We start from the raw sequence: 12,705 nt of genomic DNA on the forward strand, positions 1-12,705 counted from the left end.
ATGTCAGGAAATATCGTCTTGTCTCCTAAAATATACCAGAAGCCTTCCCCATCTGTAAAACTCATGACAGCATTTAGCGACAACTGTGGAGGCCGAAATAAGAGTCACCTGACTGTCAAATTTTAGCTCTGCATTGTCAGAAACACTACTATTCAAACAGTAGATCATCGCTTTTTATAATTGGTCATTCTTATAATGAGTGTGGCCAAGACTTTGGTTTGATATAGTTAAAAATGAAAAGAACCAAAAAGGACCTGTATGTATCCTAACATTGGATGGAGCTAGTAACTTCTACAAGTAGAAATTCTTTTACATTACATATGGAAAATGACGATATTTTAGATTTTTAAACACTTGTGCCATACTTTAAAAAGAACATAAGTAAAATACAGAGCATCCAATGGTTACATTTTCAACAGGACAAACCTTTCACCCTGTTTTACAAGAAAACAGCTGGAAGTATCATAGAAGAGTTTAGTGAGTTATGTATGAAACCCACTCGAGCTGGCAAAACTCCGCCGTTCTTCCAGATCTCTTGCCAGTACCGAGATTGACAAAAGGCCTCTCATTAAGCTAGCTAAATATTTAAATCTTCAACAGTTACTCAACTACGTACCATGAGTTTTTCCTAAATCTTGGACATGATGGTCAACAAGCTGGAGAACTAGTAAACTTAGAAGATGACACTAATGTTGTTGAATAATAAGTTAATTATATATTAATGTTAGAGTGAAGAATAAATTTATACAAAAACTTTATGATCTTTTCATATTTTTTACCTTTATGTTGCATTTATTAGAAGTAAAAGGGTACAAGTGCTACCTAACAACCTAAAAATAGCTCCAAGATAAGTAAAATCAATAAAATTATGATTTGTTGTTACAAATAATAATATTAATAATGCCTAAAGTTACGAAATTATAGAAGAAAACTAGCATTAAAAAATCATTTTTAATTTTGAAAATTAAAAAAAAATTCTAACCGTGGAATGCAAAATTATTATGCAAAAACTGTTAAGCCTATCTTATGAAATTAAGCATACGTTTAAGTAATATTAAAAATGTTTTCCTAGACGAACCATAAAGGCTTTAAGTTATGTCTAAAAGATCAAAAAAATTGAAAGCAAACACTCAACTTTTTATACTTTTCTTTCCAATTATTCTTCTTCTTCTTGTGCCACTCCTATCGGAGATTGGAAATCATCAAGGCTATCCTGACCTTGTTTACAGCTGACCTAAAGAGTTCATTAGTGGTACAGCCAAACCACTCTCTCAAATTACGCAGCCATGACATTCTTCTACGGCCTGGATTCCGTTTTCCTTCTATTTTTCCTTGCATTATATTTTGAAGTAATGCGTATTTATGTCCTTTCATCACGTGACCCAAATACTCGAGTTCTCTTCGTTTGATCGTTGACAAAATTTCTGGGTCTTTTCCTATCCTTAGCGGGTTAAATACGTAGCCTGTTAGCATTCTTAATCGGAGAGGGATGCTTATATCTCTGTTGCAGAAGAATTTCCTCATCTTTATGAAAGTGGCCCTGGCAATTTCGATACGTCTTTTTATTTCATTGTTTTGGTCTCCAGTTTCATTTATTGAAGTACCCAAGTATTTGTAACTTGATACTTTTTCAATTTGAATGCCGTTTATACTAACATGTGTTGGTTGTGTCATGTTCTTACTGAAGACCATATACTTAATTTTTTTTGATATTGATACTTATGCCATAATTGTTGCAGGCAATTTTTATATTTGTAAGTAATCGTTGTAATTCTTCTACTGTTCTTGCAACTAGTATAGTGTCGTCTGCGAATCGAATATTATTTACAACCTCTCCATTGATTACGATTCCTTCGTTTGCTTACAAAAGGGTTTATTGGCAGATGCTTTCACTATAAACAATAAATAGCAGCGGTGACAAAATGCATCCCTGTCGTACTTCTCTACGTATTTCTACTGCTTGTGATATCCCATTCCAATTATTACTATTTTTTAAACAGTAAACATCAAATTTTTAACTGGTTACTAGTCGAATATTATGTATAATTGAAAAATAAAATTTTTGCCCTGTATATGTTTTTTGTACGAAAAATATCTTTGGAGATATATTCGAAAGTATGAGCGCAGAAAGCAAAAAGTTTCGATTTTTTTCATAGTTTGTTAAATAAAGAATTACAAATAAGTACAAGGTTCGCGTGATTGTTGATGCAATTACTTACCGCATCACTCATAACGTCTAAAAGATCGCTGAAAGTCGTAGCCCTAGGCAAACCGCAGTGAACTCTCAAATTATTGTAGGTTGGTACAAGATGATCTCTGCTTCTCTGAATATCAACTGCAACTAAATCTAGTCCACATTGCAGTAGTCGTAGAAATAGTCTGTTCGTAACCTAAATAAAACAGATTTATTTATAACTACTTAGCATTTTATCAAAATTATTTAAGAAAAATAAATTTTATATTACCTCAGGGTCATATTCCGGACCCAACTTGTGTGCTCTTTCTGTAACTGATCCCATAAGTAATGGTTGAAATTGTTCTTTAGTAATTTTAGGTCTGAACAGAGTGTCTCTAAGTGGTACTGAAGAAATGTGATTTCGGCAGTCATCATAGAGGCTATAAAATAAATACAAAAATATAGTAATGGGATTCTCGATTGAACCTCCGAACAGTAAACATATCAGCAATTAGCGATAATTGATATTTAATATTAGCTTGTTAGTTTGGACAAAATAAAAAATTTTTTGTTTCAAACGTAGAATTTTGTTTATATCTAAAATTTAAACCATGGTGCAGTGTAAAAGTGTTACTTTTTCTGGACTAAAAACTGTAAGTGTGATTTTCCTATTTCATCTATAACAAATCAAGGGTAAACAACTATTTTGCCGATTTGGCGTGAGCTTAATTACCAGTTCTTCCGGTAATGATCCATTATAAGCCCCAGTTCCGTATTCGGGTTATTTAGCCCAAGCATGGAAATGGATTCAGCAGCTGGAACTTTTACCATGGAAATTTTTTGGCAATCTACTTGTAAACCAACCATCAAAATTATATTCTACAGCTCTTAATCAACCTACAAATAAATTTCCAAACAAAAAACAAACAATTCTTCTGCCAAACTCTAATATCGAAGTTTACCTTAATGCAGTAATTTCTAAAGTAGATCCCAGAAAAATACATTCTATTTCTAAAATTATAAATGATCGTATTTTTATCTCCTTTACCAGTGAACAGACAGTTGATAAGTTTTTAGCAAACGACAATGGAATTGTAAGAATTAATCAAGAACGTATTCAAGCTCGAAGACTAATAACACCAAATGAACGACACAGTCGAAGTATTCGACACAGCGTTATAGAAGGACAACTGAAAAACTTAAGTATACATCTTATAACTCCAACTGATTTTCTCAGGATAGGGACTTCAAATCCAGCATTCAAGCATATCTTGTTAACTAACTTAGACAAATTACCTGATTCTATATTAATTAACTATGAGGATAACAATTATCTAATTTTCTTTTCCATCGAAAAGCAATCTTGCTACTTATGCAAGCAGCAAGGACATTTTGCATCTCAGTGTCACAATAAAAATAATCAGACTCCTTTAAACAATATCCAAAATACTGTTCATCTAAACTCTCTACAGAAAGTACACCAATCAGCTCCCCTTTCGATAATTTCTTCTACACAATCCTCTCCTACTGTGACTGAAACTACAATACAACAATCAGCTCCTTTGTCGATAAATTCCTCTACACAATCCTCTTTTACTGAGGCTGAAACGTCTAGAAAAATCATTACCTCTTAATCAAATAAGCATACTCCAATAAGCTGCGACCTACTCAATGAGACTCAAATGAATACCTTTGATCAAGATACATCCTCATCCCAGCACCCTAAACAAAACTTATCTGAAATAATATCCCCCCAATAAGAGATAACGAAAATGCCTTCGTTGAACCGAAGCTACGAAGCAAAAAACCAAAAACTCAACAAGAAAACAATAGAAACCTAGTAGAAAATTTTACCAAATGCACCAGTCAATTCTTCAAAGAAAACTCCAACAATGAATACTTAAGACAGGAAGAACTTTTTGACTTCTTTGAAAATGCGCATGGTTCTTCAGATCCTCTCAGTGTCGCCAGAACGTACTCAGAGGATATCGAAGGATTGATAGACTGTCTAAAGAAAATACATCGTATGTTAAGTTCAATATATTTTAAATACCGTTGTTCTAGAATTAAAAACAAAATTATAGAACAAATTTTAAGTTAAAACCGATGATCCTAGTGATTCCTCTGCGGAGACTTATTAATTAAACTATTTTTAATTCTATTATTGAATGGAACCTAAATGGATACCATACCCTACCCATTTAGAAGATCTTAAAATTCTTATAAATAAATTTCATCCATCCATCCTATATTTGCAAGAAACACATTTCAAAGGAAATTCGTGTCAGAATCTTAAAAACTTCATGTCCAGACTACGATTAGGACACACCAAGATCACACATGATTCCTTACTACTGAAGTAACCAAACCTTTGTGATACGCGTGTGATAGTGATCTAACAATACATCACTGATTAGTGGAGTGTCCTTTATACGCATTTGAAAGACAATATTTATACCTACAACAATAAAAGACATTCTAAGTGAACATAGTGTCCGCAATCATACCATACTTTTTTTTTGGTTTCCTCAGAACTAATTAACAAAATCGAATTGTATTCTTTATTTTTTTTTATATTTGGGCTATCTGTAAAATAGACCATCGCTAATAACCCTTGTGTTTGTATTTTTTTATATTTATGCTATCTGTAAAATCGACCATTGCTAATAACCCTTGTGGTTGAAGCAGTTTCAAATATCTATATATATTTATATATATACTGTTATGGATCAGTTTATCGATCAGAAATAGAATAAAGAGTTTTTTTATTATTTTAATATACCGCGGGCATATAAGTTAAAATACAACCCTGTACTTATTTGTAATAGACCATAAGAGAAAACATTGTTCCGTGAAAGACTGAGTGAATAGTGAAAGGACAATGGAACCCGTATAATTATAGATTTAAGGAATAAACTTTGTAATTGTATTTTGCGGTGGGCATTTTTCGAAAGTTAATAAGAATTAGATTTAGATATGAGATAACAAGAATTTGGAAACTTATTTCTGTTGAAAAAGGTAAAATTGTTAATGGTTTCTGAAAAGTAATTTGAGTGAAAGTAGTTTATTTGTTTTAAATATCATGTTGGAAATTTTCTAAATCGAAAATAAGTGGGAAAGATGAATGCTTATGATTGGTTAAAAAGGAATGGTGGGAATGAGAGAGTTGAGAAGGTTGTCTGGGGAGATTGAAAAATTTATTATGTTACCGGCAGACCAGAAGAGAAGACGTGTTTTCGTGTAGTCAATCTGAGTACTAGTGTTTTCGTTTGTTAGTGAAAAAGGTGGAAGCTGAGAGCAGATCAAAATCGAGAAGATTAATACCTCTTTTGAGTCTGCATAGTCCACGAGATATAATTGAGAAAGAAAGGAGAATTTGTGAATAAAGAGTACCGGTCAAAAGAGGCTTGGGCTTGTGTTTTCAGAGGAGTAGTTTGCTGGTATGCGGTTTGGATCGATGCTGAGAACGGGAAAGATTTGATGGTAGCCGGACATAATCAATCAAGGAAGGAACTGTGGTTTGATCGAGAGGAGACATCATTGGTGTAAAAAATAAAGGTCAGTCAAATAATTTGAATGAAAGAAAACTTTAAGATATTCTAAAGATAAAATCAAATATAAGCATACGAACTAAGATTCCAAGTTTCAAAGAGTTATTTTTTTGTGAATAAATTATATTTTATATGGTCAATTTTTTTAGTAGTTATTATTATAAAACAGATCAATAGATAGTTTGTAATTAAAATTAAATTTAGAGTATAGGAGTTTGTTGGGAAAGATAATTGCCCACAAAAGTTATTTATTAATATTCATCGTATTGCTTATTGAAAATAAATAATAATTTGTGTGCATATTTATGTTGTTTTAATGTTAGTTGCGTTTCCTGTTCTATCTCGATTATGAGCAACTAGGAGATACTGAACCCACTAGAAGAGATATACAAAGTAAACTGATTAAAGTAAAATTAAAAAGGCACCCTGAGAATGTTTAATAGTAATTGAATTGTATGACTCTGCATAAATTAGTAAATTAATTAATTAAATAATTGGATTAATTAAATTAGTGTTAATTAATAATAAAACATCATAAAGCAGATCACAACAATATATATATATATATATATATATATATATATATATATATATATATATATATATATATATATATATATATATATATATTGTTATGATATGTAAAATCAAGAAAATATTGGTTTGTTTAAAATATTTCAAAGTTCAACAAAAAATTAAAATAATTTAGGATAATATCCAACAAACATTTCGGAGAAGGAAAGTTATTAAATCCTTGAATTACCTGTACCAAACAAAATGTAAGCTTTACATCAATCATTTCTTTGTTATACTTAAGTGACCCGCATAAGTTTAAGTGAAAGACAAATTGAAACGGGTTTTTACAAATACATTAGTGCAGTAATTAAAGACAATAGAAGATATTTTAGAAAGAGGTTTTTGTTAGTTTTTAAGATTTATAGAAAAATATTATTTGTAAATAAGTTTTAGGAAATTTATAATTATAGGTAAAAATTTGTTTGTTATCGAAATGAAGAAATGGGGGAATTGTGACGAGTTGTGATTGGCGGAGATTGAAAAAGGTGGGATAAGTGTGTGGGAGAAAGTTTAGCGAGATTGAGGAGAGAGAAAAGATATGGTAGTTGGTTTCCAAGTCTTCAAGAAAGAACAGTGTTTGTTCTCTGTCGGTTCCCGAAATGTAGCAAGCAGTAGTGTTGAATGTTAGTGAGTTTTTGTGGAGTTAGTGTATCTGACAGAAGCTGAAACAACAAAATATTGTAAGTCATATTTCTCTACTTATATTCCAAGAGTCACTGTTCAGGCCAACGAGAGATTCAGTTTATCGTAAAGAGAAGATATTCCAAGAGTCAATTTTTCACTCGGGCCAACGAGAGATTCAGTTTATCGAGAGGAGAAAGGCTATCATAATTTGAATGATTTGTGCTTTTGAAGGAGATCATTAAGGACGATATACTTGCAACAATCTGATGTAAGATTGCTGATTACATAGGGAGCGGTTGAGAGGAGATAATATAATCTACAAGGAACAAGGATTTGGACCACTCATCATCAGAGAGAGATAATTTTGTTTTCTGCAGTTTTTTTTCTTTTATTGATAACACAATTTTTACACGTAATTTAGAAAGGATATAAATATTTGGATTAGGAGAGTTAGAATAGTTTGGGATTTTGAGATTTCAATTAATATTGTTTGTACCATTAATTTTTGATTGTTCACGTACGGAGAACAAAATTTTGAGAATCCTTATATGAGATTTGTTTATTGAAAACTTTTGAGTGTGAATTATTTCATTATTATTTATTTCAATATATAGTGTTAGATCATATGTGTTTTTTATTGTTCCGGTATTCTCTGGACCTTACCTTTCACATGTAATAGCATAGATATAGAAGCACGAATTGAACCCTGAGATAAAAGAATTAAAAATTGTGATAGAGTCATAATCATATCATTTAAATAATATTAATTATTAAAACAAATTAATTAGCTAATTATTGCTTGGCGCACCAAGACTTTAAATATCACAATAACTGGCTTCCAAAACGTGGGGCTTGAAAATATCGCAGCTTTACATTTGAAGGAAGGGAAAGAGATCTGGAATAAGTACAGGTGATCCAGAGATAAAAACATATAACATTGAGGGAATTTGAATTTGAAAGTATTTTGACAATTTTTCCAGGGAATATAAATTTGATTTATTGATTGATCGTAGTTAGTGGATATTTACTGCTATTGAATTATTTGATTTTATTTTCTTTACCAATCGTACATGTGATATTTATTTTGAATTATTTGAATTTTACTGATTGCATATTTGATATTTGTCGTGAAAATTTAATACATTTGGGGAGAAATATTGTCGTGTTCTGAAACATATATAGAGTGTTGTAAAATTTCACATTTGGCGGGGACAAAAACAGTAACGAAAAGAAACAACATGTCGACCACAAGGAGTCAAAGCAAATTGCAAGAAAGGAAGGAGGATAACAGAGAAGAGGAAACAATTATTGATGAAGGATCGGATAATGAAGGAAATGCCACAATAATGGAGAAAAGAAAAGAAACAGGAATGCTGGAAAAATTATTAGCAATGATGCAAATACAGACACAAACAATAGAGAGAAACCAACAAGAAACATCACAAAAAATGGATGAAACAAAACAAACAATGGCTGAAACAAAACAAACAATGGCAGAAACGAAACAAACAATGGAAGGAAACCAACGGGAAACAAGGCAAGCAATAGAACTATATAACAGGAATATAGAGAAGCGTTTGGAAAACTATGAACAAGAAATTAAAGGATGTGTTGAGGGGATAAAGAAAGAACTGATACAACAGATAGAAGAAATAACCATAAAGAATGCAAAACAAGAGACAGAGATTAAAGATATCCAAAATACAATGAAGGAGATACAAAATTGCCAGAGAAAGGAACTAGAGATGCAGAGAGAAGAAATAGAAACTAAAATGAAAGATAGTAAGACTGTCCAGAAAAAGGAATTAGAACAGTTAGAAGAAAAATTTGAAATGGCGCTACAAGAAGACAGGAAGGAAATAGAAAGAAGATTAAAGCAAAATGAAAAATAAATGGCAGAAATTGAACTAAGAGGGGTAGAGAGAAAAGAAGTTATCATCCATGGAACAAGCGAGGCGAAAATACAATTTGGCGGGGATATTCGGAAAACACACCCAGTACCGTTTGTCAAAAATTTGAAAACCAAATTACAACATATTAGATATTTTGACGATTGCAAAGAAACAATTAGAAACCATTTGAAAGAAGGAGCAGCGTTATGGTATGAAAGCAAGGAAGATGAGTTTGAAAATTGGACAGATTTTGAAAATAAATTTCTCAACTATTTCTGGGGGAAAAATAAACAGAGAGAAATCAACCAAGAGCTACAGAATGGAAAATATCACGAAAAAATGGGAATATCTGAAGAAAGATATGCTTTGCAGATATATAACAATTCAAAATATCTAGAATACAAATATTCTACCGAACAGCTGGTAGAAATGATCAGCAGACATTTTGAGGAAACGTTGGAAGATCACGTGATTTTGAGAAACTATCAAGATATTGATAGTTTGTGCCAATTCCTTCAATTAAAAGAAGCGAAAAGAAAAGAAATGAGAAATAGAAGACAACATGACCAATATAATGGACCGGAAAGAAGGTATTCATCAAATTATGACCAGAGAAACCGACGTCCCAGATCAACAAACGAATATAGGCCGAGAAATTACAATAATTACAATAGACAACAAAATTACGATAACAGGAATGACACACAACATAGAACATATGAAAATCACAACAGGAATAGAGATGCACAAAATACTCCGAATAGGAATACTAACGAACAAAGGGATGATAGAAATAACCAGAGCTTCCAACAACAAAATAGAAGGGAGATGAATCATGTAGCAATAGAAAACGAAAGACAAATCTCTAATTCTAATCTAATATTTTTAGATGCATTTATAAAACATAAAGCAATTAAAATTGTGATTGATTCTGGCTCGGAGATATCGCTAATCAATAAAAAACTAGTAAAAGAATTAAATTTGGACAGATTTGTGTATAAGATTCCTAGGGTTGATTTAGTGGGTGCAAACAATAAAAATTTGACGACAGTAAACGAAGGTTTGGGAGTACAGATAAGAGTGGGAAACAAATTCCATATTATGAAATGTGTGGTGATTGAAGACTTAAATCATGATATGATAGCGGAAATTGATGAATTGAGAAAAAAAGATATCACCATAAATTTTGCGGAAAATAAAATGGAAATCAGAGCAGAACCAGACAACACAGGAGAAGAAAAGCAAACAGATAGGAAAACAAATTCTGGAAGGATCAATGCACAGGAAAAACACAAAGAAATCGATATGACTGTAGAGAATAAACCGAAAGTACAAGAACAAGATCTAACAGAAGAGAAAAAGAGAAGGAAGAAAAAGAAGAAGAGTTCGAAAAGAAAGCAGGAAAATAAGATGGAGACCAGAGAAAAACAGGAAATAGAAGGTACAGAAGAATTGTCGGCAACCGACGATAAAACAGAATGGAAGCAGGAAGAAAAAGAAAGTATCATCAGAGAAATGAAAGGAATAGAAACATGGTGCTCGGAATACCAAAGGGAATTAGAGGATAAAAGGAAAACAGAAGAAAAAATGGCACTAATGGACGAGAATCCAGAATTGTGTGAAGAAGTATTATGGACAGTGAACACATATGAACAAAAGGAGGATGAAAGAAAAATAAATTGTGGAGAAAACATAGAGAAGATTTTAAGAAACCATGGAGATCTTGTTAATAAAGTAAACCGAGTGGCTAAAAATTATGAACTTTCTTTGAAGGGAAAATACTTGGAAAAATTTAAAACGAAAATATATCCAATCCCGTATAAAGACAGGCAATATACGGGGTATTTTAACATTCACGACATTTATCAGTATCATAAGTAGATTTTAATAACATAGTGAAATGATTTGATCCTAGAAAACTTTTGTCATTTTAAAATTTAACAAAGAGTTTTCGGCAGATCAAATGGCGGGGATTTGTTATGATATGTAAAATCAAGAAAATATTGGTTTGTTTAAAATATTTCAAAGTTCAACAAAAAATTAAAATAATTTAGGATAATATCCAACAAACATTTCGGAGAAGGAAAGTTATTAAATCCTTGAATTACCTGTACCAAACAAAATGTAAGCTTTACATCAATCATTTCTTTGTTATACTTAAGTGACCCGCATAAGTTTAAGTGAAAGACAAATTGAAACGGGTTTTTACAAATACATTAGTGCAGTAATTAAAGACAATAGAAGATATTTTAGAAAGAGGTTTTTGTTAGTTTTTAAGATTTATAGAAAAATATTATTTGTAAATAAGTTTTAGGAAATTTATAATTATAGGTAAAAATTTGTTTGTTATCGAAATGAAGAAATGGGGGAATTGTGACGAGTTGTGATTGGCGGAGATTGAAAAAGGTGGGATAAGTGTGTGGGAGAAAGTTTAGCGAGATTGAGGAGAGAGAAAAGATATGGTAGTTGGTTTCCAAGTCTTCAAGAAAGAACAGTGTTTGTTCTCTGTCGGTTCCCGAAATGTAGCAAGCAGTAGTGTTGAATGTTAGTGAGTTTTTGTGGAGTTAGTGTATCTGACAGAAGCTGAAACAACAAAATATTGTAAGTCATATTTCTCTACTTATATTCCAAGAGTCACTGTTCAGGCCAACGAGAGATTCAGTTTATCGTAAAGAGAAGATATTCCAAGAGTCAATTTTTCACTCGGGCCAACGAGAGATTCAGTTTATCGAGAGGAGAAAGGCTATCATAATTTGAATGATTTGTGCTTTTGAAGGAGATCATTAAGGACGATATACTTGCAACAATCTGATGTAAGATTGCTGATTACATAGGGAGCGGTTGAGAGGAGATAATATAATCTACAAGGAACAAGGATTTGGACCACTCATCATCAGAGAGAGATAATTTTGTTTTCTGCAGTTTTTTTTTCTTTTATTGATAACACAATTTTTACACGTAATTTAGAAAGGATATAAATATTTGGATTAGGAGAGTTAGAATAGTTTGGGATTTTGAGATTTCAATTAATATTGTTTGTACCATTAATTTTTGATTGTTCACGTACGGAGAACAAAATTTTGAGAATCCTTATATGAGATTTGTTTATTGAAAACTTTTGAGTGTGAATTATTTCATTATTATTTATTTCAATATATAGTGTTAGATCATATGTGTTTTTTATTGTTCCGGTATTCTCTGGACCTTACCTTTCACATGTAATAGCATAGATATAGAAGCACGAATTGAACCCTGAGATAAAAGAATTAAAAATTGTGATAGAGTCATAATCATATCATTTAAATAATATTAATTATTAAAACAAATTAATTAGCTAATTATTGCTTGGCGCACCAAGACTTTAAATATCACAATAATATATATAATATATATATATATATATATATATATATATATATATATATATATATATATATATATATATATATTGTTGTGCTTCAAAATTAATTTAAAAATAAAATAATTTTCTTATGAAAAACACCATGGGACTATAAATTGTCAATGCCCTGTATATGATAGATTTGTAAATATAATAATTTATATTTCGAACAGGACTTTTGTAGTGATTTAAGTTATATGAATAATTTGTATTAATAAATATTAGAAAGTTAGCTAAATACAGTTTAGAAGCTTATTTAGACTTGGACGTTTTAATAATATGTCCAGGAAATTTGGGGCTTAAATAAACAAAGCTTTGGTTGTTATCAAAAATAATAGTTGTTTTAGATAACAAATTCAAAGAAGCGATTAGTTGGAGAAACTTTTAATGTTTTATTTTCAGTCAATGTTTTGTGCTAGTTAATAAAAAAGAATTTTTGTTCTGATTGTCTCCTAGGAAGTTGGGAAAAATCAAGTTATATACAAT

General features: G+C 31.1%; 1 protein-coding gene across 1 annotated transcript in view; it reads right to left on the reverse strand.

Moving 5' to 3' along the window:
* The window catches only part of LOC140436568 (peroxidase-like), a 60,609-nt gene that overhangs the window by 21,440 nt on the left and 26,464 nt on the right, over positions 1 to 12,705 (reverse strand). Inside the window, exons 6-7 of the mRNA XM_072525531.1 lie at positions 2,466 to 2,616; positions 2,220 to 2,390 (exon numbers count right to left, since the gene is read on the reverse strand). Of these exons, the coding sequence (XP_072381632.1) occupies positions 2,220 to 2,390; positions 2,466 to 2,616 (322 nt within the window). The remainder of the gene's footprint in view (positions 1 to 2,219; positions 2,391 to 2,465; positions 2,617 to 12,705) is intronic.

The sequence above is a fragment of the Diabrotica undecimpunctata genome, chromosome 1, assembly GCF_040954645.1.
Source record: "Diabrotica undecimpunctata isolate CICGRU chromosome 1, icDiaUnde3, whole genome shotgun sequence".
NCBI classification, from domain to species: Eukaryota; Metazoa; Arthropoda; class Insecta; order Coleoptera; family Chrysomelidae; genus Diabrotica; species Diabrotica undecimpunctata.